The sequence below is a fragment of the Bufo gargarizans genome, chromosome 3 (assembly GCF_014858855.1).
Source record: "Bufo gargarizans isolate SCDJY-AF-19 chromosome 3, ASM1485885v1, whole genome shotgun sequence".
Taxonomy (NCBI): Eukaryota; Metazoa; Chordata; class Amphibia; order Anura; family Bufonidae; genus Bufo; species Bufo gargarizans.
Genome location: NC_058082.1, coordinates 335,235,998 through 335,263,321, shown reverse-complemented (window position 1 = coordinate 335,263,321; position 27,324 = coordinate 335,235,998). Strand labels below are relative to the sequence as shown.

Genomic DNA, 27,324 nt, shown 5'->3' with positions numbered 1-27,324 from the left:
CCGTGCGGAGGCGAGCGGATCCGTTCAGACTTACAATGTAAGTCAATGGGAACGGATCCGCTTGAAGATGACACCATATGGCTCAATCTTCAAGCGGATCCGTCCCCCATTGACTTTACATTGAAAGTCTGAACTGATCCGCTCAGGCATCTTGCGCACTTAGAAATTTTTCTAAGTTATTAATGCAGACGGATCCGTACTGAACGGAGCCTCCGTCTGCATTAATATGATCGGATCCGTTCAGAACGGATCCGATCAAGCGCAAGTGTGAAAGTAGCCTTACCGGTAATCGGATTTTCCTGACCCCACGACAGCACCGTTCCTTATTCCCTCCCTATGGTGTTGGTTCTGTGTGTTCACGGGTGTTGAAAAAAATAAAATAAAAAATTATATATAAATATGGTCCTATTACCGGTAAGTGTAATCATCGTTTTTTTTTGTACTTCCCGCCTTTTTATGCAAATTAACGTAAGTCATATCTTACTTGTGTGACCAGAGAAGAGTCATATTTTCAAGCTGACTCCTCTCAGGTTAATTTGCATATGTATCAAATCGTTGTTTTTTTTTTTTACACAATAAAAGCACACAGAGCTATGGGGACTGGGTATTGCGGATGTTCTAGCAGCCATCTAGCAACCCATGTCCTCATCTCTATACACAAAATCCAGGTGAGAGGTTCCCTTTAACTATATGTGGATGTATGAGTTAAAGAGGACCTTTCACCACTTGCAGCGTTTTGATGTCCGCCTGACGATGCAGAGCCAAACGGATCCGTCCTGACTTACATTGTAAGTCAGTGGGGACGGATCCGTTTTCACTGACACAATATGGTGCAATTGAAAACGGATCCGCCTCCCATTGACTTTCAGTGTAAGTCAAAACGGATCAGTTTGCATTATCATGAGAAAATGCATGTTCATGGTAATGCGAACAGATCCCTTCTGAATGGATACAAGCGTTTGCATTATAGGTGCGGATCCGTTTGTGCAGATCATAACGCAGGTGTGAAAGTAGCCTTAGGCTACTTTCACACTAGCGTTCGATCGGATCCGTTCTGAACGGATCCGATCATATTAATGCAGACGGAGGCTCCGTTCAGTACGGATCCGTCTGCATTAATAACTTAGAAAAAATTCTAAGTGTGAAAGTAGCCTGAGCGGATCCGTTCAGACTTTCAATGTAAAGTCAATGGGGGACGGATCCGCTTGAAGATTGAGCCATATGGTGTCATCTTCAAGCGGATCCGTTCCCATTGACTTACATTGTAAGTCTGAACGGATCCGCTCGCCTCCGCACGGCCAGGCGGACAGCTGAACGCTGCAAGCAGCGTTCAGCTGTCCGCCTGTCCGTGCGGAGGCGAGCGGAGCGGAGGCTGAACGCCGCCAGACTGATGCAGTCTGAGCGGATCCGCATCCATTCAGACTGCATCAGGGCTGGACGGAGGCGTTCGGGTCCGCTCGTGAGCTCCTTCAAACGGAGCTCACGAGCGGACCGACGAACGCTAGTGTGAAACTAGCCTTAGTTGTCCATAAGACCTATGGGCCAGATTTATCATTGCTCTGACAGCTCACTCCACTTTCACATATGGCTAAAGTCAGTTTTAGCCAAGTCAGATTTATGATCGGCCCTTTAAGACTGTAATAAATGTGGTTTGACGGTAGCAGTTTATCAGTCAGTAAGCAGCTTTACAAAAGTTGCACGTCTTTACAAAAAATTTGCATGTTCTATTAAAAAGTCGCATAAGATAAGCATGGTCCTCACTCGAGTGAAATTGTGCATTTTTTTGTGACTTTTTAAATAGTCGCAATAATAAATCTGTCTAGAGTTTAATTTACATAAGAAAACACGCCCACTTTCAGAAAACTGGCGAGCATAGTGCAGAGCTGAAAAAAGTTGCTAATTTTTGTGCAGTTTTAGCGATTGCTCAAAAATTTGCGACTTTTTCACTCCATTATTCTGACTTGAGCTAATGATAAATCTGGCCCTACGTGTTTGGGATGGAGAATCAACTAAAGGTGAGTGTCAACCCCTAGGCAGCAGTCTGTGTACTCAAATGCCTGCAGCTTTACTTGGAAGGAGGAGGTGTACTATATGGGCCATTCTCTTAAACTTTCTTTATAGCTTCTTATTAGAACATTTTAAAAGTTCACTAAATGAATAACAACCTCCAAAGTTTCTTTAACTTGCTTAATTTAGTGGCCTCTTAAAGTGCATTGTATATTTAATGTCATTTAGTACATGTGGTCCCCAGGTGACATGTTTAAATAAGATTAAATGTTGAATACGAAAAGGGGTTATACAGCAGGATCATTTGGCCCTATCAGTAAAAAGCCTTCTTTTTCAGGCACATGATTTAATAGTATTGAGTAAAAAGAATGTGTGATCAGAAAATCGCCTTTTGTGTAAATCAAGTTTTTAATGTTAAACATTTTTAAGAATTTTTTATTTTACTTGTCAGTATCCATATAAAAAAAATTTGAAAAAAATCCTGAAATCTTGTAGCTTTTGCACTGCCTCATAATAGGCTTATACTTAAAGATAATTTCTCAGGAGTCATTTCATCCTGCACAAGGACTTCTGCATAGATCACAGCGCATACCCACAGCACTTTCTTATAGAAATCAATGTGGTCAACCATGTGGCAGCTTTAAAGCATATCTCGAAATGGTGTTAAAGGATCACTGAGTTGTTATAAAACTTTTAATATGTGTAATATATAAGTTTTGATCGGTTCTCTCATTTGGACGTGTCTGACTGACTTGTCTATTAGCCATTCCACCTGCTTCCATCCTAGTACATCCCTATATGTATATATTCATTCATATAGTTAATTTGTTTACATTGTTTCCCCCACATGACGTACTGTATTCTAGATGCCATCTACTGCAGATTGATTTTTATCACACTTGTTTATAGCTTTTAATCATTATGTAATTGGTCCTGTTCAGTTTGTTTTATAAAATCAATAAAAATAGATTTCCCACAAAAGGTTTGATCAGTGGGGGTCTGAGCACTGAGGCTCCCACCAATTGATAAAAGAGGAGAGAGAAGCTGTCACAGCAAGTGGGGATTAGAGGAACACCAAGTAAACAACAACAGGTAAACTGACTAGGCCCCAAAGCTAGGGAGGAGGGAATGGTAACCTCCTAACAATCCCTGACTGCTGACAGTATGAGCAAGTCCTGATGGTGAATGAACTCATACGCTGGAACCTAAGCCCTGCTGACACTGTAGCAACCCTTAACTTAGGGAGAGGGGAATGAGACAGCCGGTACCTTCCGCCGTGAAGGGACCAGCATCTCCCTGAGACCTAGCAGCAGCACACGCACAAAGGAGAAAACAGGAGGACTTAGCTTGAGACGAGCGGAAAGTAGAGGATCCACAAACAACCTGTATAGAACTCCAGAAGGAAAATATCAACCGCAAAGTTAGCAGAACAGAATCAAGACTGGCCCAAAGACTTTCTGTTGAGTCTGTCTCACTTCCTCTTCTGCAGCGAGGATAGTGTGATATGCGCACGCTTGTCTTTCCACATTCTAACAATAGTGGGAGAGTCTCAGCCCTCATACCCCCACTGTCTCTGTGACATATCAAAAGTTTTATGAAAACTCAGTGAGCCTTTAACAGCACATCAGACAAGATAGTTACCCCTATAACTGTACATACAATTTTATAAAGAAAAACATGCCATCAGAAAATAAAATCAGATTACTGAATTTTTTTTTCCCGTTATTTGGTTTAGTTTAGTAAAAAAAAAAAAGTAATAAGTATTTACTGCTGTATGTGAAAGTGTTTACAATGTCAGCTTTGCGATGCTATGTAGGTTTTGTTAATATTATAGTTTTACAGAAATATTTAGTATTTTTGCTAAATCAGTATCTTCCAGATTTACTGGGGCCATCTGGAATCCTGGTACAATTAAGCGATCCTGTCAAGTCAGATCCTGAGTTATTGAGAGCTGCTGTTCATAGCATGGCCAACATATGTCTCTGGTGAGTAAGATTTCTTATTGAAAAAGAAAGTATTTATTTTTATTTTTATTTTTTATTATATAGAAGAACTGTCAAATTGTTGCAGTTATTTCAATGTGTAATGTGTCAATTTAGAGAAACATCACCAGTAGAATCAATGTACACTACCAGTTCTTTCGTTTTTATATATTGAAATAATTAAATTACAATATTCTTTTTCATACCTTAGCAAAAAGAAAGTATTCAAAAATGCGTTTTCTTTATAATGGCATTAGATTTGTACACAGGGTTAGGCTGATTTTCCGTGTTCGTGTTTTTTTTTTTTTTTTAATGGTTTTTGAAGCCTAAGCTATCTCCTCTTTTTGAATCCTTTCATGTCTTTGGCCAGGAAAAAAAACTGCATAAAAAATCTTGAACATGGTAACTCAGTCTTAAACTCTCAGACTGAGTCTTTTTTTCCCCCTTTTCTTTGTTCCTGTAGTGTTCCTGGAGAAGCTTACTTGGAAGAACCATACCGACTGACCTGTTTTAAAATTTTTCTTGCTGTCCTTCAAGCCTCAAAATTTAACATGGTGGATGAAATTTCAATATGCACTGTAAGTTAAAGAGCAGCTTAATCATTCTAGCAAAATGGAGATGCTGAATGACAAAGGCAGGGAACCAGCATATTAGTGTATACAAGACTCTACTTTCAGTCAGGCACTGCAGTGAATCATGTGTCCACTGCAGGGGAGCTAATAGAAACACTAACCAAGTCTGAATGGGACGTTAAAAGAGAAAACAAAAAATATATTTATTGGTAAGTATATTAAAACTGGGTCCATAGCCCAAACGTACAGCTAGTAATCAGGCTGCAGTCAAACGTGGGAGGTCTATATGAATTGTTAGACCTATATACACCTCTCTGTAACTCACAGGCTTCTACTGTGCCTGTGCAGGGCTTTACCAGCATATGGACACTTACCCAAGGTAGCTACTTAGGGAGTTATAGAGTGTTTTGTGCCTGCATCGGAACCCTATGCCAGCTCACTTAGTATTGGCATACATCGCTGCATATGAGTGTTAACTGTATCCCCTTACACAATTTTGGGGAATACTACACTCTGGCAGTGATTGTTTTTCAACAGGGTGTTGGGAATATATTTGGTTATCTGGTGATTTTTGAGTACTACATCACCCCCCACAACCACTATATTCACAAAGGTGTTTATAGGTCTAACAATTGATATAGACCTCCCACCTCTAACTGAAACACCCTGAATCCTGATTACTAGCTGTACGTTTGGGCTACGGACCCAGTTTTATTATACTTAACAATAAATATATTTCTCGCCCATATTCATTGGGGGACACGGGAACCGTGGGTATAGCTTTGTCCTCTAGGAGGCGTTGACACTAGACAAAGCTGTTTGCTCCTTCCCTGGCAGCTAAACCCCCTCCAGCCTGGAGAGAGAGCTTCAGTTTTTTCTAGTGTCAATAGGAGGCAAGACCTCCCTGCTCTCAGGGTATTTTTTTTATTTTTTTCCCTTTTCTTTTCAGGTGGGAAACAGTGGTTGCCTAGCCTCCCTGTTCTCCCGGGGAAGCACGCCAGCGATGGTCTGCCACGCTTCCTTCTCCCTCACAAGAAGACGAGGTGAACCAGGGCAGCCTTCGCTCCCCTGCATCCGCCAGCAGAAGGGTCACCCATCCAAGTCCCTTTTCCAGCATCCTGCCACTACGGTGCCAGTAGCTGAAGGGGTGACCCTGCTGGAGAAGAGCAAGGGTGAAGATGGCGGCTGGACAGATAAGTGATGCCTGCTCCCGCCGGGAGCAATCTCAGCGCTCGGCGGGACGGAAGCGCCTCACCTTAGGGAGAGGCAGTGGCTTCCCTCCGCTTACAGAACGGGCGGCAACCGTTCCAGGCACTGCGGGGATTACTGTCGTCCGGCACTGCTAGGGTTACAGACGCGCGCGCATGGCCTTGGTAACTGAGTGGGAGGGGCGGGGCCTTCTCTTCCCGCCACAGCGCTCAGAAGGTTCTTCTCTGGGACATCCTCCTCCGGCCGGCGTCTGCTCCTGTCTCTGGTAGGAACTGTCGCTCCTCTCCTCAAGTCTGATCCCTCTGGTGCTCTCCCTCGGCTGCCAATAGCTGTCCACTATGCCTGCTCGATATGTCAGGCAAAATTCCCTTACAAGCAACCAGTTTCTGTCTTCACTGCTTGTCAGACGCCCAGGCAGGCGCCCCCCCTTCAGCCCGTACTGCTGCCTCCCGTTCCGGCACCTGAGTTACCCGATTGGGCCAGAACTCTCTCACGCGGTGGAAAACCTTGCTAAAATCTCCCAATCCACCCTATCTATAGTGGGTCGCTTGGTTGAGAATCAGCCACCAGCGCAGGCTGCACCTCCCTTGGATGCACCCTCCAGAACTTCTTGCTCGGGTGACCACCCCCAGGTTACTTCCCTCTAGTGATTCCGTCAGCGCACAGCATTCACAAAAGCATCCCAGAGTGGAACATGTTTCTTCCTCTGACGCATCTCCCTTTCCACCCCGGGTACGGTCTCACTCGGGGTTTTCTTCTCCTGGGGGTCGTGCTGTCCGACAGAGAGGTTGAGCATTCGGATTTGGATATGGATACGGAGCAGCCTTCTAAGTTGGCCTCCACCGTGGATAGCCTCATTGCTGCCATCCGTGACACCTTCCGGGTGCAGGATGGTCACCCCACTGACCAACGGGCTATCCTTCTATCGCCCAAAATAGACTTCAAAGGTTTTTCCTCACCATAATGATTTTACGGCGGTGGTTTCCAAAGATTGGGATAGTCCAGACATGTGTTTTTCCGCCCCCAAAAAGCTGGACATCCTATATCCTTTCCCAGCGGACTGCGTCTCCACGTGGACATCCCCTCCTAAGGTGGACCCACCAGTGGCACGGCTAGCTAAAAATACGGCTATTCCAATAGCCGATGGATCCTCCCTTCAGTCCGCTGAAGATCGTCGTATGGAATCCTTGACGAAGTCCCTCTTTGCAGCTACAGGATCAGCCCTTAGGCCCATGTTCGCCTCCGCGTCGGTGGCAAAGGCGATCTCTGAGTGGGACAGCCAGCTGGACCAGGACTTGGTATCCGAGATCCGTGCTCAGGACCTTCGATCCTTGGCGCAGCTGATCACACAGGCGGGGAAGTTCCTCTGCGAGTTGTTGTCCTTGGGCGCTGACCCCCTCATCGCACGCTCTTCTGCACTCGCCGTCACCTTACACCGCAAACTTTTGGCTGAAGGTGTGGGCAGTCGACGCGACTTCAAAGCATTCTTTAGTCGGATTTCCCTTCGCCGGCACCCGTCTCTTTGGTTCTCGGCTGGACGAAATTATTTCTGAGGCCACGGGAGGCACAAGCACCCATCTCTCACAGCCTAGAGCCAAGTGAACCTCTTACATTGGGTCAGGTCCCTCACGTGGTAGGCCTTTTCGTCGATTCCCTAGTTCCTGCCCCGCGACGAGCTCTTCCGCTGGGGGGGGGGGGGCGGGTTTACTTCCCAAGATCGATGCAAAAAAACGTCCTTTCGGGCACAACCCTCCTGGCATCCCAGACCTCAGGCCGCTCGACCTTCTGCGGCTAAGCAGTCCTCAGCCTGAAGGTGTGGCCCACATCTTCGACGCTTGGGCACTCGAGATTGTATTCTCGAGATACGTGATCGAGTTCCTGTCTCTTCCCCCAGACAGTTTTTTTTCAATCCCGTCCTCCACGGGACCCCGAGCGGGCGGACGCCTTCTCCCAGGCCATTCAGTCCCTCCTGGACCAGGGAGTCATCTTCCCTGTTCCCCCAGCAGAGAGGTTCCAGGGGTTCTATTCAAACTTTTTGGTCCCCAAAAAGGAGGGCTCTGTGCGCCCAATCCTGGACCTCAAACTACTGAACAAGTTCCTCCGTCTCCAGCGGTTTCGGATGGAATCCCTTTGTTCCGTAATTGCTTCTCTGGAGCAGGGGGAATTCCTTTTGGCTGTAGATATCCAGATCGCATACCTCCACGTCACCATCGCGTGAAGTCACCAGCGCTTCCTGAGGTTTGCAATAGGAGACTATCATTACAAGTTTGTCGCCCTCCCATTCTGGCTGGCAACTGCTCCTCGGGTCTTCACAGAAATTCGGGCCCCTCTTCTCGCCCCTGCTCCGTTCCAGAGGCATCTTCCTTTTATGCCTTATCTGGATGACATCCTCATCAAGGATCCCTCTTTCGCTCCGGCAGTGAGCAGCGTAAAGGTCACGCTGGAAGCCCTTGCACGTTTCAGGTGGCTGGTCAATCTGCAGAAGTCCTCTCTGACTCCCTCCAGACAACTGGTCTTTCTGGTTATGCTTCTGGACACGGAAGTGGCACAGGTTCGCCTTCCTCCGGACAAGTGACTGGCCTTGCACCGTTCGGTGACTGTGCTTCTCGGTTGCAGGCTTCCGTCCATTCGCCGCCTCTGCATGAGGACATTAGGGAAGTTGGTCGCCTGTTTCGAGGCGATTCCCGTTGCCCAGTTTTACTCTCGTATGTTCCAGAGAGCGATCTTGTCCTCCTGGGACAATTCGTCCGAGCGCCTGGACTATCCCATCTGCCTCTCTCCCCAGGTGAGGTCCTCCCTTTGTTGGTGGCTGTCAGTTCCAGTTCTCGGAAGATCCTTCCGACGCCAGTCTGCAAGGTTGGGGAGGAGTGTTCCCTCCCAGGACAGTCCAAGGCACATGATCTCGGTCGGAGTCCAAGCTTCCTATCAATGTCCTGGAACTCAGGGTGTTTCTTCTATCCCTCCGGCACTGGACCCACCTCCTGAAGGGTCGCTCCGTCCGAGTCCAGTCGGACAACGCCACGGCGGTGGTGTACATCAACCACTAGGGGGGAACACGCAGCCTTGCGGTGATGCAGGAATCTGACAAGATCTTGAGGTGGGCAGTGGCCCATGTACTCGCAATTTTAGCAATCTACATCCCGAGTGTGGAAAACTGGACTGCAGACTTCCTCAGCAGGACGACAATAGATACGGGCGAGTGGTCCCTCCACACGGAGGTATTCGAGGCGATCTTTTTACGTTGGGGTCGCCTCAAGGCTCAATCGGAAACTTACCACCTTCCTTTCCCGAGCAAGGGATCCGGAAGCTTGCAGCGTGGATGCCCTGCTCTCCCCTTGGCAGGGGTTCTCCCTCCTTTGTGTTCCCCCCCTTCTCTCTCCTACCCAGAGTTCTACGGAAAATCAGGATGGAGGGCATTACGACGATCCTCGTTGCCTCGGATTGGCCCCGTCGCACGTGGTACGCTGACCTCGTTCTCCTTCTAGGAGACGTCCCTTGGTCACTACATCTCAGAGACCACCTTCTTTCACAGGGAGTGATCTTCCATCAGCATTTAAGGTCTCTCCGTTTGACGGTGTGGCCATTGAAACCGCCATTCTAATGCCCAGAGGGTTTTTTGGCGGATGTCATCTGCACTATGATTCAGGCCAGGAAGCCTGCGTCGTCCAGGATCGATTACAGGACCTGGAGAGCCTTCCTGGGTTTTTGTGAAAGCCGAAATATTCCACCACTTCGTTTTTCTCTCCTCACGGTCCTGTCCTTTCTTTAATCTGGGTTGGACCTTGGTCTGGCCCTTAGTTCTTTGAAGGGTCAGGTGTCGGCGCTTTCTATCCTTTTCCAGCGCCCTCTGGCCTCCCTGGAGCCTGTAAGGACTTTTCATCTGGGAGTGGCACATACGGTTCCTCCGTACAGTCCTCCTTTACTGCCTAGGGATCTGAATTTAGTTCTCTCAGCGCTCCAGGCTTCCCCCTTTGAGCCCTTGCAGGTGATCTCTCTCCGGCTTCTGTCCTAGAAGGTAGTTTTCCTTGTCGCTATCACTTCCATCAGACGGGTGTCAGAGTTAGCGGCGCTCTCTTGCAGAGAACCTTTCCTGTTTATTCATAAGGACAAAGTCGTTCTCTGGCCCGTCCCTTCTTTTCTTCCGAAGGTGGTCACTGACTTCCATATTAACGAGGAAATTGTCCTTCCCTCACTGTGTCCATCTCCTTCACACCCTAAGGAAAGGGAGTTATACCATTTGGATGTTGTCAGAGCTCTGAAGATCTATTTAGCAGCCTCCGGTCCCTTCCACCTTACAGACTCACTTTTTGTCATTCCGGAGGGTCCTCGCAAGTCATTGGCGGCCTCCAAGGTGGCAATCGCATGTTGGATTCGGTCTGCAATTGCGGAAGCATACCCCACCCGGGTCACTCCACCAGAGCAGTGGGCGCTTCTTGGGCTCAAAGGAATTGCGCTTCGGCTGCACAGTTGTGTGAGGCGGCTACTTGGTCCTCCTTACACACATTCACAAAATTTTACCAGATGCATACTTATGCATTGGCGGACACTGCCTTGGGCCGTATGGTCTTGCAAGCGGCAGTTTCTTAGATGCCTGCAGGGACGCTTGCTTCCATGGGTCTGTGTTTTTTTTTTTCCCCTCCCTGTGGACTGCTTTTGGACGTCCCACGGTTCCTGTGTCCCTCAATGAATATGGGCGAGAAAATTAGATTTTTGTATAACTGACCAGTAAAATCTCTTTCTCACTCTTCATTGGGGGACACAGCACCCACCCAGTATTATTGTTCGACCACAGTTGTGGCAGTTGCTGGTTTGAACCCCGTTAGGTCTTTTGACATGATGAGTGGTCCATGCTTTTTCTTGGTTGGCTTGCTTCTCCTACTGCTTGTGCACAAACTGAAGCTCTCTCTCCAGGCTGGAGGGGGTATAGCTGCCAGGGGAGGGGCTAACAGCTTTGTCTATCGTCAATGCCTCCTAGAGGACATAGCTATACCCACGGTTCCGGTGTCCTCCAATGAAGAGCGAGAAAGAGATTTTACTGGTAAGTTAAAAAAATATATATGTGTTTTCTTTTTTAATGTTCTACTTAGGCTTAATTAGTAAATTCAAACAGGGACGTTATCTATATCTACTATATTTTTATTTACAGCTAATAGAAATAGTTTTCTTTCTTGTGTTTACTGCAAAGGGACTAATAAAAAAATGACTCAGTTCACTGCAGAAAGTTATTTCTATTAGTTGTTCTGAAGCAGGTTCATTATGCAGACACCTGGTTATGATGAGAGTTTGTGTGCATGCGTGTCCACTAGCCCTCATTTCAGTAGATAAAAAAAAACACATTTTTTTACTAGATGGAAAAGCTCTGATAAAACCAATGCAACGCTTTCAATTACAATTAGGTATAAAAGTCCATTGAAAGTGATGGGAGGATCAGTTGAGCTGATTTCATTCAATAGCATCAGTTTGTTTGGCTAGTGAGCAGCGGGTGCTTGTTGCTTGTCTGCACTCTGCTACATTACCACACTCCTCACCAGTCCGTCCTTTCGGCGTTTTCACTTCTTAACATCTTCAGCTCTGGGTGTAGGTATCAGCTATGTGTAGGAACGTAATTCATGACAGGCATAACATTGAGGAGACCTGAGACAGCTCATTGGTTTGCTGCTCTGAAGTAACCTATCCTGCTGTTAGATTAGATTAGGATGGGTTTTGTATGTGCTAATAGGACAGTGGCCATTGTCTTTCCCCTGATAATTGCCCCTAGAGAAAATGAGCCATTATAAATAATAAATGTTATTTGAGTGCGTTTATAATGAGGTAATACTTGGGTACTTTCAGTAATTTTATTTTAATAATACCTGTAGAGCCCCTTTAATGATACATTGAATGTGACATTTAATGGTGGGACCACCCCTGTAAGTAAAGACAGTTTTCCTCTCTAGTAAGGTAAAGTGCTTATTATCATTATTAATATTTTAACCAAGCAGCACCTGGAACAGCATTAGAGGCTATGTGTGACAGGAGCCTACATTAACCCCCCCCCCCCCTCCCCCTCCCCCGAAAAAAAAAAAAATCAATAACAAATGACATTATAGATCCTGGACAATATAAGAGGAGCGATTCGCTTGACAGCTCGTGAATATGCTGGGCTTTGACTCTGCTCATTTGCATACAGTGGAGAATACTAGAAAAATACTGAGCAGGTACATGGGCTAATTTACCATTCACACAGTGCGGGGCAGTATACTTAGATTTGGGGTTAGATGCTGTTGACAGTGCTCTTTAAAGCGGTTCTCCAGGAAAGATAAAAATGAAAATACTAAAAAAAAAACATGTTCTTATAAATAAACTCTTAAATGTTTTTAATTATTTGTAATGGCTCCTTTAGTCTAGGGAACAATCAGTCAAGTAGCTAAAATGGCGGCTCTTGGATTTATGATCAGAAAGTCCGTCCTTCCCATGGCATTGCAGGACGGCCGATGTGACAAAGCAGAGCAAAGAGCCCTATGTAAAGTCTGCCGGTCTCAGCACTGTGAAGCTGTATATTTTGTGCAGATGACGGTTGAGATAACTGCTCCGCTGTGTCCCTGTGCTTCAGAAAGCATTCATTCCGTACTCGCCTGTAGAAGTGTTTTCTAATGACGCTCCTCCCCCACAGCAGCTCTTTTGGTCCTCATTCCTACCCTTCAGTCTCCGAGTAGGGGATGAGGTAACTCCTTTCTGAAGCACAGGGACACAGCGGAGCAGTTATCTCAACTGTCATCTGCACATAATATACAGCTTCACAGTGCTGAGACCAGCAGACTTTACATAGGGCTCTGTGCTCGGCTTTCTCACCCCAGCCGTCCTGCAGTGTCGTGGGAAGAATGGATTTTATGATCATAAATCCAAGAGCCGCCATTTTAACTCCTCCATGTTTCCTAGACTAAAGGAGCCATTATAAATAATTTAAAGAGGACCTTTCATTACAATAAAAAATCTAAATTAAGTATGCTGACATGGAGAGCGGCGCCCAGGGATTTCCCTGCACTTACTATTATCCCTGGGCGCCGCTCCGTTCTCCCGGTATAGGCTCCGGTATCTTCATATGTTCGGCTCACCCGGGAGGAACCTGCTCTTGTTCTCCTGGGCGTCTCCTTTCAGGCTATGTGCTGCGATTGGCCAGCACTCCAGCCTGGGAGAAGGAGACGCCCAGGAGAACAAGAGCAGGCTCCTCCCGGTTGAGCCAAAAATCTGAAGATACTGGGAGAACGGAGTGGCGCCCAAGGTAATAGTAAGTGCAGGGAAATCCCTGGGCACCGCTCTCCATGTCAACATACTTAGTTTAGATTTTTTTATTGTAATGAAAGGTCCTCTTTAAGACATTTAAGAGTTTGATTATAGGAACATGTTTTTTCAGTATTTTTATTTTTATCTTTCCTAGAAAACCCCTTTAAGTAGCAGCTACTTGATATATGATTGTTGTGCAGTTACAGTGAAACATTTCTTGGTATCTTTTCCAGTTGTTACAAAATGCTTTGAAAGGCGTCCAGTCTATTTTGAATGGTAGCAAAATGATTTTAATGGAAACTGATAAACTTGGATCGCTGCTTGCTGTGTTAAAGGTATTAAATTTTTTATGGTCAAATATTATTATACCTATACTGTATATAGTGTGTTTTATGTGCTTCCTTTCGCTCTTGTGCTATAAGGTCATATGGGCAATTTCATCCCCAGATAATGCACACAAGCCTAGCCTGCTGATTTATAAGAAATGTCACTTAACCCTATAACTACCCTACAAAGGGTACACCTTCTTGCTTTGTATAAATCAGCTGCACATATTGATTACCTATCTCGGATAATGGGTGTACTTGGTCTTGACCATCCCTCTCCCTGCCAGCTTTGCTGATGGTACTTATGAATTTGTGCCACCAGCCATTCTCCAGTTACATATTGTGTCCTTTTTTTTAAAGAATCAGCATGGAAAATAGAGTCTTGAAACTAAGATCACCTAATATAAATACCCCTTTTATGTACTTGAGTTCCCTTACGTCTTACTTTAAAAACAATAATCTGTATTCTCAACATCTTTTTCACCTTGCATGCTGCCTCCCTGTAAATATTCCCATACCTCCTCAATCTGCAAAAAATGCTATAGGATATGTGGGCAGTAGAAAAAGAACGCCAAAGTAAGAGTAGACATCACAGTTACTTAACAGGCTTGACCATGGGTATAGCTGTTGCCGCTAGAAGGCGTTCACGAAGCACACAAAGTTTAAGCTCCTCCCCTTCAGCTATACCCTTCCTACAAGGACTAAGCTAACTCAGTTTAAGCTTAGTGTCTGTAGGAGGCAGACCTCCCTGCGTTACAGGTCTGCTGTTTTTTTTAGTTCTTTTTTAGTTTTTCCCTTTTTTTTTCTAATGGGAGTTTCAGGCAGTCCTTAAAACTGCCTGCACTCCCACCCAGGAGACGGGAGACCAAGGGGTCCCCCTAAGCCCCTGCTCCTTCCCGTTTTCCAGAAGCAAAGGCGGACCAGAGGTTCCTACAAAACCTCTGTATCCTGCCAGTATTCGTATCACCACAACTGGGGATGCGGACAGGTGTTCTGGCGAGCGGGGGCGTGGGGGGGACCAGAGACGAAGGGCTGGCACTGAGGGCCAATGTAATTTTGGGGGCGTGGCCTGTGTTCCTCGCTCCCACTTTGGCAGCTGAGCAGAGGAAGAGTGGGCTCCGCCCACTTCCGGGATGTAAGTCACCTGGCGGGTTGCTGACCAGCTGGTCTTGCTGCTTGGAGGGGGACAGGTTGGGTAAATGCTGTTTGTCCCTTCTTACAGGGCCTAACCTTCCCCTCTACCTCATTTAGGTGGCAGGGTTGTCATTATGTCTGAGCCCAGGCCCCAGGTCACAAAGCAGGCTGTCCCTTTGGTGTGTCATTTTGCCTGTGCGTCGTATCGTGCAAAATTTTCATCCCCCTCAGTCAGATTCCCTCTGCTTGGCGTGTGCTGCTCCGCCATCAAGCGGCTCAGCCCCAGACCCAATGGTTCCTGCTACCCAGTCTATGGTAGAACCGGAATGGGAGCGTTCCCTGTCTAGGGTGGTACAGGATGTCTGCAATACCAGCAAGGCCATTGTGGAAATATTGGGGCGTTTTGTCGGCAAAGCAGTCCTCTGGCCGGTCCGACTCTGGGGATCATCCATCGCGGCCATCCTGCAAAACTGGCCAGAGCATCCTCCCCTAAAAGGGTGTCTGTGTCTCCAGTTTCCTCGGCCTCTCCTCCTCCTGCTTGGGAGTCTCACTCCGCCATGTCCTCAGTGGAAAAGGCATGTTCTAAGGAGGTGGGGTCAGACGAAGATGTTGTCTCGCCAGAGGGTCAATCGTCTAAACTGTCCTCCGTGGTGGACAATCAATTGTTGCAGGTTGAGGATCCTGCACCATCGTCTGCCAGCTCGAGTTTTTCCTTTAGAAAGTCCTGTCGCTCGCATAAGTTTGATTCCTCTCTTTCCAAGGAGTCGAATTTTCCTGATAGACGTTTTACCTTGCCAAAACGCTTAAACGTTTCCAGAGGAATTGATTAAGAACTGTCCGTCCTCTCCTATAGTGGACCCGACTCGTTTCCCGCTTGGCTAAGCATACTCCCTTGCAGATGGGGCTTCTTTCTCTGATATCAGAGAAAAGAAACTGGAAGCGTTTGTAAAATCTTCCTTTGAGGCAGAGGGCACAGTACTGCAGCCATTATTTGCCTCTATATGGATGAGCAAGGCTATGGGGGAGTGGGCAAGTAATTTACATCAGGGTCTCAAATCGGGAATCCCCTCGGGGGAACTTGCTGATGTGGCTCTGCAGCTCTCTCATGCCAGTGCATATATTTGTGATGCCATTTGGACACGGCCAGGCTTATGGCTCGCTCGTCAGCCCTGTTGGTGGCTATTCGCCGTAACTTATGGCACTCCAGTTGGGCGGCAGATAATGCTTCTAAGCGGATCCTTACGGCCCTCCCCTTTACTGGCGGCAGACGTTTTGGTAAGCGTCTGGATTAAATCCTTTCGGGAGCTTCAGGTGGTAAGAGCACGCAATTACCACAGAACAGGGGGCGGTCTAATAGGTCAAAAAAGCGAAAGCCTTTTTTTCGTCCCTTTCAAAGTTTTTCCAGGCCCCAGGGGGCGTCTGACAAGTCTGCCACGAATCGGAAACGCAAACCTTCCTTCAAACCTCGCCCTTCCTGGCGTTTCCGTCAACAGGGTTCCATATCCTTTAACCCCAAGAACTCTGTTGCATGACGGGCAGAGCCCTCCGTTCGGGTGGGCGGCTGACTTCATTTGTTTCGGCATGTTTGGCTGGCTCACGTCTCGGATGCATGTGTGAGGGAGGTCATTGCAGAGGGCTACAAGCTGGAATTCAAGTCCTCCCCTCTGTCCCGTTTTTTTTCCGGTCGTCCCCTTAGACCTCTCCCTCAGCCGCAGATTCCTTTTTCTCGCCCATATTCATTGGGGGATACAGGAACCGTTGGTATAGCTATGTCCTCTAGGAGGCGTTGACGCTAGTAAAAGCTTTTAGCTCCTCCCCTGGAAGCTATACCTCCTCTAGCCTGGAGAGCGAGCTTTAGTTTTTTTTCTAGTGTCAATAGGAGTCAAGACCTCCTGAACATTTTTTATTTTTATATTTTTTCTTCTTCTTTTTCAGGTAGGAAACAGTGGTCGCCTAGCCTCCCTGTTCTCCCGGGGGAGCATGCCAGCGTTGGTCCGCCATGCTGCCTCCTCCCCCACAAGAAGACAAGGGGACCAGGGCAGCCTCTCTCCCCTGCATCCTGCCAGCAAAAGGGTCACCTGTCCAAGTCATTCTTCAAGCTTCCTGCCACTACGGTGCCAGTAGGGGTGACCCTGCTGGAACAGAGGAAGGGTGAAGATGGCGGCTGGACTGTAAGTGATTCCTGCTCCAGGCCGTCGTACCCCGCCGTCCCACAGCTTGATTACATGGCTGCAAGTTCACTCCCCCCTCTTCCTCCCTCCTCACATCGGGCAGCAGTGAAAGAGTCGCTCCGGTCTCCTGACATGACCGACCGGAGGGGTGATTATCAGTGTTCAGCGCTCTGCTCTGCGTGAGAGCACATCGGGTGGAAGGGGGCAGGGCCTATTGGAAGCAGCGGCACTTCTCTCCGCTGCACATCAGGTGGCAGCCTGTTCCAGGCGCTGCCTTGGCTGCATTCTGGAGGGGATAGTATACTGGCACTGTGGGGGTTAATTAGCCGCGCACCACCAGCACTGAGTAGGAGATGCAGGACCTGAGGGGGTGGGGGCTTACTCTTCCCACCACAGCTATTCAGGAAGTTCTGCACTGGGACATCCTCCTCGGACGGCGTCTGCTCCTGGCTCTGGTAGGAACTGTGCTCCTCTCCTCAGATTTCCCTACCATCATGTCTGATCCCTCTGGTGCTCTACCTCGGCTGCCAATAGCTGTCCACTATGCCTGCTCTAAATGTCAGGATAAATTCCCTTGCGGGCAACCGGATTCTGTCTGCTCTGCTTGTCAGACGCCCAGGCAGGGACCCCCCCATTCAGCCCATACTGCTGCCTCCCCCTCCAGAAGCTGAGTTACCCGACTGGGCCAGAACTCTCTCTCAGGCAGTGGAAAACCTTTCTAAAATCTCCCAATCCACCCTATCTATAGTGGGTCGCTTGGTTGAGAATCCGCGACCTACGCAGGCTGCACCTCCCCCTGATGCACCCTCCATGTCACTTCCCTCCGGTGATTCCGTCAGTGCACGGCATTCACAAAAGCGTCCCAGAGTAGACCACGTTTCTTTCTCTGACGCATCTCCCTTTCCACCCCGGGTACGTTCTCACTCAGGGTTTTCTTCTCCTGGGGTCGTGCTGTGCCTCATTGCTGCCATCTGTGACACCTTCCGGGTGCAGGATGATCACCCCACTGACCAACAGTGGCTATCCTTCTATCGCCCAAAATAGACTTCAAAGGTTTTTCCTCGCCATAATGATTTTTCGGCGGTGGTTTCCAAGGCTTGGGATAGTCCAGACATGCGTTTTTCCGCCCCCAAAAAGCTGGACATCCTATATCCTTTCCCAGCGGACTGCGTCTCCACGTGGACATTCCCTCCTAAGGTGGACCCAGCAGTGGCATGGCTAGCAAAAAATACGGCTATTCCAATAGCCGATGGATCCTCCCTTCAGTCCGCTGAAGATCGTCGTATGGAATCCTTGACGAAGTCCCTCTTTGCAGCTACAGGATCAGCCCTTAGGCCCATGTTCCCTCTGTGTGGGTGGCAAAGGCGATCTCTGAGTGGGACAGCCAGCTGGACCAGGACTTGGTATCCGAGATCCGTGCTCAGGACCTTCGATCCTTGGCGCAGCTGATCACACAGAGGGGGAAGTTCTCCTGCGAGGCGTCCTTGGATGCTGGCGCCCTCATTGCACGCTCTTCGGTGCGCGCAGTCACCTTACGCTGCAAACTTTGGCTAAAGGTGTGGGCAGCGGACACGACCTCCTGCGGCTAAGCAGTCCTCAGCCTGAAGGTGCGCCTCTGCCCAACAGGGTGGGGGGGCCGTCTCCTTTTCTTCCAGGACGTCTGGTGGGCCCACATCTCCGACTCTTGGGCACTCGAGATTGTATCCTTAGGATACCTGATCAAGTTCCTGTCTCTTCCCCCAGACGGGTTTTTTCAATCCAGTTTTCCACGGACCCCATGCGGACGGCCATCTTCTCCCAGGCTATTCAGTCCCTCCTGAACCAGGGAGTCATCTCTCCTGTTTCCCCAGCAGAAAGGTTCAAAGGGCTCTATTCAAACCTTTTTGCGGTCCCCAAAAAGGAGGGCTCGTGCGCCCAATCCTGGACCTCAAACTACTGAACAAGTTCCTCCGTCTCCAGCGGTTTCGGATGGAATCCCTTTGTTCTGTAATTGCTTCTCTGGAGCAGGGGGAATTACTTTCGGCCATAGATATCCAGGATGCATACCTCCACGTCCCCATCGTACCTCCGAGTCACCCGAGGTTTGCGATAGAAGACTATCATTACCAGTTTATCGCCCTCCCGTTCAGATGGCCACTGCACCTTGGGTCTTCACAAAGATCCTGGCCCCCTCTTCTCGCCCTGCTCCGTTCCAGAGGCATCTTCCTTATTTATGCCTTATCTGGACAACATCCTCATCAACGCCCCCTCCTTTGCTCAGGCGTCGAGCAGCGTACAGATCACGTTGCAAGCTCTTGCACGTTTTGGGTGGCTGGTCAATCTGCAGAAGTCTTCTCTGACCCCCTCCAGACAATTGGTCTTTTTGGGTATGCCTCTGAACACAGAAGCGGCACAGATTCGCCTTCCTCCAGACAAGCAACTGGCCTTACACCGCTCCGTGAGGGTTCTTCTCCACTGCAAACGTCCGTCCATTCGACTCTGCATAATGACGTTAGGGAAGATAGTCGCCTGTTTCGATGCGATTCCCTTTGCCCAGTTCCACTCTCGCATGTTCCAGAGATCGATCCTGTCCTCCTGCGACAAATCTTCAGAGAGCCTGGCCTATCCCATCCTCCTCAGTTGAGGTCGTCCCTTTGTTGGTGGCTGTCTGTTCTAGTTCTGGGAAGGTCGATCCTTCCAATATCCTGGACGGTGGTCACCACCGACGCCAGTCTCCTAGGTTGGGGAGGAGTGTTTTCCCCCAGGACAGTCCAAGGCACATGCTCTCAGTCGGAGTCCAAGCTCCCGATCAATGTACTGGAGCCATTGAAACCGCCATTCTAACGCGCAGAGGGTTTTCCGTGGATGTCATCTGAACTATGATTCAGGCCAGGAAGCCTGCGTTGTCCAGAATCTATTACAGAACCTGGAGGTCCTTCATGGGTTTCTGTGAAAGCCAAAATATTCCACCACTTTGTTTTTCTCTCCCCACGGTCCTGTCATTTCCTACAATCAGGGTGGACCTTGGTCTGGCCCTTAGTTCTTTGAAGGGTCAGATGTTGGCGCTTTCTATCCTTTTCCAGCGCCCTCTGGCCTCTCTGGGGCCTGTAAGGACCTTTCTTCAGGGAGTGGCACATACGGTTCCTCCGTACCGTCCTCCTTTACCGCCTTGGGATCTGAATTCAGTCCTCTCAGCGCTTCAGGCTTCCCCCTTTGAGCTCTTGTGGGAGATTTCTCTCCGACTCCTGTCCTGGAAGGTAGTTTTTCTTGTGGCTATCACATCCATCAGACGGGTGTCCGAGTTGGCGGCGCTCTTTTGTAGAGAACCCTTCCTGATTCTACATAAGGATAAAGCGGTTCTCCGGCTCATTCCTTCCTTTCTCCTGAAGGTTGTCACTGACTTCCATATCAACGAGGAAATTGTCCTTCCCTCTCTGTGTCCCTCTCCTTCACACCCTAAGGAAAGGGAGTTACACCATTTGGATGTTGTCAGAGCTCTGAAGATTTTTTTTTAGCAGCCTCCAGTTCCTTCCAGCGTATGGACTCCCTTTTTGTCATTCCGGAGGGTCCTCGCAAGGGATTGGTGGCCTCCAAGGTGGCAATCGCACGTTGGATTCGGTGTGCAATTGCTGAAGCATACCGCGCCCGGGGCAGGGTTCTGCCCTTAGGTGTCACGGCTCACTCCTCCAGAGCGGTGGATGCATCTTCGGCTCGGAGGAATCGCGCTTTGACCAGGCTGGAAGGGGTATAGCTGCCAGGGGAGGAGCTAACAGCTTTTACTAGTGTCAATGCCTTCTAGAGGACATAGCTATATCCATGGTTCCTGTGTCCCCCAATGAAGAGCGAGAAAGAGATTTTACTGTTAAGTTATACAAAAATCTCCTTTTTTTTTTTTTAGGCGATTCGCATGCTGCTGCAACAGGGGGTGATTGTTCCGGCACAAGACCTTTTTCAGGGGTTTTACTCCAATCTGTTCGTGATTCCCCCAAAAAAAAGGGCACGGTCCGTCCCATTCTGGACCTCAAGTCGCTCAATTGTTTCCTTTACCTCCGCAGCTTCCGGATGGAGTCCCTGAGGTCGGTCATTGCGTCCATGGAACTGGGGGAGTACATGTCCTCGATAGACATCAATGATACTTATGTTCACGCACCCATCTGCGTCAGACATCATAGATTTCTCTGGTTCGCAGTAGGTCCATTTCACTTCCAGTTTGTAGCCCCCTTGTTCGGCCTGGCCACGGTTACCAGGGTCTTTATGAAGGTTCTGGCGGCAGTCATGGCCCTGCTCCATGCCAGGGGGATCATAGCGATCCCTTACTTAGATGGCATCCTGGTGAAGAGTCTGTCATTCCGGGTTACGGCAGACAGCCTGAGCATAGTTCTGGACACCCTGGAGTGCTTAGGATGAATCCTGAACAGGCAGAAGTCTTGTCTTTATCCATCACATCGGTTGACGTATCTGGGCATTGTGTTCAACACATTTCAGGCCAAGGTGATCTTTCCTCCGGAGAAGCTATCCGCTCTCCGTCTTCAGATTCTCCCCTTGTCCGGTTCCCATACGTCTCTGCATGCTCTGGGTCACATGGTCTCGGCCTTCGAAGCAGTTCCCTATGCTCAATTTCATACCAGAGCGCTTCAGCGAACCATTCTGTCCAGATGGGACTGCTCCCCAGCCTCCTTGGATTGACCCATGCTTCTCTCTGCCCCGGTTTGCCGGACCCTCAGATGGTGGTTGGTCTCTCCAGTGGTGATGTCAAGCCTCTCATTGCTTCCTCTCAGTTGGAGAGTGTTAACAACAGACTCAAGTCTCAGGAGTTGGGGGGGAGTGTTGGAGAATCTCTTTGTTCAAGGAGTATGGTCACGCAAGGACCGCTCCCTTCCAATCAATGTTCTGGAGTTGAGAGCGATTCGGTTCTCTCTGCGGCATTGAGCCGAAACATGTTCCGGCACTATCTGTAGTTCACATCCCCGGCGTAGACAACTGGTCGCAGACTTTCTCAGTCGGGAATGTCTCACTCCCGGTGACGGACTTTCGGACTTCACCCGCAGGACTTTCGAGCCATCTGCGAGCGGTGGGGGATCCCATGGCCTCACGCTTCAACAACAAGGTCGAGGACTTCGTCTCGCGGTCCAGGGACCCCATCATGCTGGTGATTCTGTGGAGTCTGTTCACATTTCCTTACGTGTTCCCACCTCTTCCTCTCATTTCGCGTCTCCTTTGGAAGATCAGGTCCGAGGGACTGACCCTCATTCTCGTGGCACTTGCCTCTAGTCACCCTTCTCGCAGACGAACCCTGGCGTCTCTCTTCCTGACCTTCTTTTTCAGGGGCCGATCTTCCACCTGAATTTAGGTTCGCTATATTTAACGGCATGGCTGTTGAAGCCGCCGTACTGAAGGCTCAGGGTTTTTCGTATGCAGTGATCCAGACCATGCTTCGGGCCAGGAAGTCGTCGTCTTTCCCAATCTGCCACCGGACCTGCAAGTCCTACTTTAGTTGAAACGAGCGGCATCAGCTGCCTTCCGTTCGGTTCTCTCTGCCGCGGCTCTTGGCTTTCCTGCAGTTGGGCATGGACTTTGGACTGGCTCTCAGCTCCCTGAAAGGGCACGTGTCGGCTTTCTTTTCTTTTTTTAGCGGAATTTGGCTTCACTTTCGGCTTTTCTGACTTTTCTGCAGGGGGTGGCACGTGCTGCTCCCCCTTTTCCGTCCTCTGTTGGATCCTTGGGATCTTAATCTAGTGCTCAGCGCTCTCCAGTCTTCTCCGTTTGAGCCCTTTCAGCAGGCGTCACTTCGCTTCCTATGTTACAAGGTGGCATTTTTGGTGGCAATCGTGTCCATCCGTAGGGTGTCTGAACGCGCAGCTCTTTCATGTCTGTCGCTTCTCCTGATCCTCCATGAGGATAAGGTGGTTCTTTGCCCTGTGCAGTCTTTCCTTCTTTGCCCTGTGCAGTCCTTCCTTCCGAAGGTCGTGTCGGCAATCCATCTAAATGAGGAGATTATTTTCTCTTCATTTTGTCCTGGCCTCTCTCATCCTTGCGAGCAGTCGCTCCATACCCTGGATATAGTACCAGCCGTTTGAGTCTATCTGTCCCAGACGGCATCTTTCCAGCGGACGGATACCTTGTTCATGATTCCAGAGGGGCCGAGACGAGGGCTGGCAGTGTTGAAGATTTCCATTTCCCAATGGATTCATTTGGCCATTGTGGATGTTTGTTTGTTTTTTTTTTTTTTTGTTTTTTGTGTGTGTGTTGATTCTCTTACTGCATTTGCACTAAACTGATTTAGCTTAGTCCCTGTAGGAAGGGTATAGCTGAAGGGGAGGAGCTTACACTTTGTGTGCTTAGTGTCCGCCTCCTAGCAGCAGCAGCTATACATTTGGTCAAGCCTGTGTCCCCCAATGAACGGAAGAGAAACAGATTTCACGCCAAGTACAAAAATCTAGTTTTATCACCCATCCATGGGACAAGGATAAATGTATAATAGCTGGGGGTTCTACCAATAGCAAGAGGAGTCCTGTGTGAATGGAGCAGTCGTCCACATTTATGACCATTTGATCCATTCACTGACTATGGAACAGTGCTCATCTAACTTCGGCAGTCCCATAGAAGTGAATAAGCCGTGTTCAGACCTCCCTCCTGTAGGTGATAAACCATTCTGTTCTACTTGTGTTTAGTAAGTAGGGTGGACTTTTGGTTGCATAGCCCTTGTCAAGTTAGAGGTAACTTTAATTAGTAATTTATTATAGAAATACATCTTTCATGGACTTCCTGGACTCAATATAGAAATGCCTTCAGTTCTGTATCCATCACCGTTGCCTCAGTATGATGGAAGATCGCCTTCAAAACCTGACCAAAGTGAATCCACTTCAGTTCGTCCAACTTGGGTAAGAAATTCTTTCTTAGGACTCCCATATACAGTACCTTGAAAAAAAAAAATTTGTTGACAGACGTCCTCCTTAAATTATGTAATATGCTTATCTGAGTAGAACACAATACACAATTATGCCACCAAATATAATATTAACAATGCTGTCTGAAGCCACATTATGAATGCATACAGTATATTAGTATTATTATGGATAATGGTGCATAGCTTTCTAATAATTAGAAGGGTATCTATGCGTGTCAGAGAACTGCACACATTAGGATATCTTAGACAGCAAGTGAACAGTCAGTTGTTGGAGTTGATGTGTTAGAAGCTAGAAAAAATGGATAAGGAACTGAGTGACTTTGACAATGACCGAATTGTTATAGGTACATGAGTTAACATTTCCAAAATGGAAGGTGTTGTGGGCTGATCCAAGCATTCAGTGGTTAGTCATTATCAAATGTGGTCCAAAGAAGGGCAGTCAGCGAACTTAAGATTGGGTTCTGGGTGCCTAAGGCTCATTAATGCATGTAAGGGTAAAGACTAGACTGTCTGGTCCAGTCAAACATAAGACTTACTATAGCCCAAACTGTTGAAGCGGTTAATGTTGACTATGATAGAAAAGCTTCACAACATATAGTGCATCATAGCTTGCTGCCTATGGCCCTACATAGCCACAGAATAATCAGAGTGCCCATGCTTTGGAAAACCTGGCACTCCTTGTAATGCTAAACATGGAAAATGTGTTGACGGCCAGGGGTGGGCTGGGAACTTAAAGTGGTCCTGGAAATAAAACCCAGTGGTCCAAAGTTGTAGGTGGGTCTAGATTGACAGAAGGGGGAGCAGGTAGGCAATAGCACCCCTCTTTCCCTATTAAACATTTTTTTTATAATAATTAAGATTATGGGTATCGCTGTCCCAAAAAAGGCTGTTCCACAAAAAATTAGTCCTACACAACTCCGTAGACATAACTATAAAAAAGTTATGGTCAGAATATGGCGATTCAAAGAACAAAATCAGTTTTGGGGTGACTTTGCGGGGAGCCGTCGCAATTATCTAGGTGATTACCTTTTGTTTGTTTTGCAATTCAGTCTTTGTATTGTGTCAATCTTATAATCTTGAAAAAATCAATAGAAGGATAATTGAAAAGAAAAGAACAAAATCATTTTTTTCAGGAATTTTATGTATTAAAACATAAGAAAACTAAATAAATGTGATATTGCAGTAATTGTACTGACCTGAAGGTAACAGGCCATCTGTGAAAATGAAACCCGTAAAAATGTATTTCAAATTTTGCCACATTTGGATTTTTTTTTCCAGCTTCCCTTTAAATCATATGCAATATTAAAAAGTGCAACTTGTCCCGCAAAAAACAAGCCCCCATACGTCTTTGTAAATGGAAATTTTAAAAAGTTATGGCTCCAGGAAGGCAGAGGGTAAAAAAAAAAAGGTCCTGAAGGGGTTAACAGAAAAATAATCTTGATGTGATCTGGTTAACATTTTTTGTTTATTTGTTTTTAATGCAGAATAGAAAGAAGAAATCTAGAGGTAAACAGAAGAAAAGCCAGCAGGGAGAAGAAAAAAAGGATGATATGGAGAATGAATTGGCAGATAGTCTCCCACCTGCCCTGGACAAACTAACAGTGGGTGCACGAGAGGCAAATTCAGGTGTCTACCTGGGTCCCCAAAATTCACCGATAAAATCTACTGGCAAAGATGCTGCTGCTTCACCTTCTTCAAGATTTAAGAAACTATACAGTAGTGACTCTGAATATTCAGATGCAGAAGGAGGTCTCCAAAGTAAAATAAGGTAAGGAGATTTTATTTTAATAACTATGGTATAATTAGATATGTATATTGTCAGAAACATTGGGGGTCATGAATGAAGAGTTTTATGCCAGATTTTGATGTAAAAATAGTCGTAAGAACCCATATTGCGACTTTTTAAATTCTCATGTATCTATTTTGTTGTATAGGCCTTTTTGTGCCATCTTCATCACTTGGGAGTGGTGGGGGCATTGGTAAGACCAGACAAATCATTCATCCCCGACAAATTTACGTTTACGCCTGCCTGGAAAGATGCGTACAAGAGGAGTGAACGTTACTCCAGGCACATAGACTGCAGGAGGTGCCTGGATAAATTAGGTGAATCCTTTGGCAGTGCAGAGACGAAGCAAAGACCGGTGTAGGGCTTTGTAGGTGACCCCCATTGACTTTATTGAAAATAAATTAGATATAGTAAGATCTCTTGTGAATAAAAGCAATAGCTAGACTAATGATTCCTGCTGCTGCAGAAATGATCCTTTTGGTCTTTAGGATATTCTTCCTGCATGGATGAATAGGAGCAGCATGTAGTAGGAAAGAGATCAGTCCATCAGCACCCCTAATCCGATATCATCCTCAGTTTATTTAAACATACATTATACAAATTCACATGTATACCGTATTTTTCGCTTTATAAGATACACTATTTTCCCCCCAAAAGTAAACCGAATGGTGCAGTTTTTACATTGCTGACACTATGCTGTACAGCGTGGCCTGCGATGTATAAGAGCTCTATCACACGGGGTGGGAGGAGGGGCTGAAGGCCGACAACTGCTGTTGCACTCACGGCGGGACCCGGAGCAGTCACTATACTCCATTACACCAGGCCCTGCTCAAAGCAGTCTTTATATGTAAAGTCTAGTCATGTAATCCAGTGGCTCTGCTTTGTTAAACTACGGTAATCGTCTGACGTAGTACTCACTATCAGGCAGGCCGGCAGCGTAACGTCACTCACTCCATCATGCTCCTCCCACTTCATTAATGAAGCTGGCGGAGCAGGATCGTGACTGAGTGAGTGACGTTAAGCTGCCGGCCTGCCTGATAGTTTGATAGTGAGTACTACTACAGACGATTACCGTATTTTAACAAAGCAGAGCCACTGGATTACATGACATGGCAGGGCCCGGTGTAGTGGGGGGGGGGGGGGGGGGTCACTATTTACACAGGGACATGAGAAGACACAGAGGTGACCAGCATAAGAGAGAGCAGTGCGTCATCCACAGATATCGTCCCCATAGCAGTGCCTCATCCACAGATATCGTCCCCATAGCAGTGCCTCATCCACAGACATCGTCCCCATAGCAGTGCCTCATCCACAGACATCGTCCCCATAGCAGTGCCTCATCCACAGGCATCGTCCCCATAGCAGTGCCTCATCCACAGGCATCGTCCCCATAGCAGTGCCTCATCCACAGGCATCGTCCCCATAGCAGTGCCTCATCCACAGGCATCGTCCCCATAGCAGTGCCTCATCCACAGGCATCGTCCCCATAGCAGTGCCTCATCCACAGGCATCGTCCCCATAGCAGTGCCTCATCCACAGGCATCGTCCCCATAGCAGTGCCTCATCCACAGGCATCGTCCCCATAGCAGTGCCTCATCCACAGGCATCGTCCCCATAGCAGTGCCTCATCCACAGGCATCGTCCCCATAGCAGTGCCTCATCCACAGGCATCGTCCCCATAGCAGTGCCTCATCCACAGACCACTATTAGTTCAAAACCCACCAAAAGCACACCTTTTGGTTCAAAATATTTTTTTTTCTTATTTTTCTCCTCAAAAACCTAGGTGCATCTTATCATCAGGTGCGTCTTATAAAGCAAAAAGTACTGTATATGGCACTAAGGCTACTTTCACACTAGCGGTTTAGTTTTCCGGTATTGAGATCCGTCAAAGGGGCTCAATACCGGAAAGAAATGCATCAGTTTTGTCCCCAAAACTGAACTGAACAGAACGGAATGCTCCAAAATACATTCCATTCCAATTAGTTGCG

At 47.7% G+C, this 27,324-nt stretch overlaps 1 protein-coding gene across 1 annotated transcript in view; it reads left to right on the top strand.

The window, feature by feature from the left end:
* HEATR6 (HEAT repeat containing 6) overlaps window positions 1–27,324 on the top strand; it is an 81,132-nt gene that overhangs the window by 26,583 nt on the left and 27,225 nt on the right. The window contains exons 4-8 of the mRNA XM_044285356.1: window positions 3,877–3,992; window positions 4,453–4,567; window positions 13,267–13,368; window positions 23,387–23,524; window positions 25,035–25,318. Of these exons, the coding sequence (XP_044141291.1) occupies window positions 3,877–3,992; window positions 4,453–4,567; window positions 13,267–13,368; window positions 23,387–23,524; window positions 25,035–25,318 (755 nt within the window). The remainder of the gene's footprint in view (window positions 1–3,876; window positions 3,993–4,452; window positions 4,568–13,266; window positions 13,369–23,386; window positions 23,525–25,034; window positions 25,319–27,324) is intronic.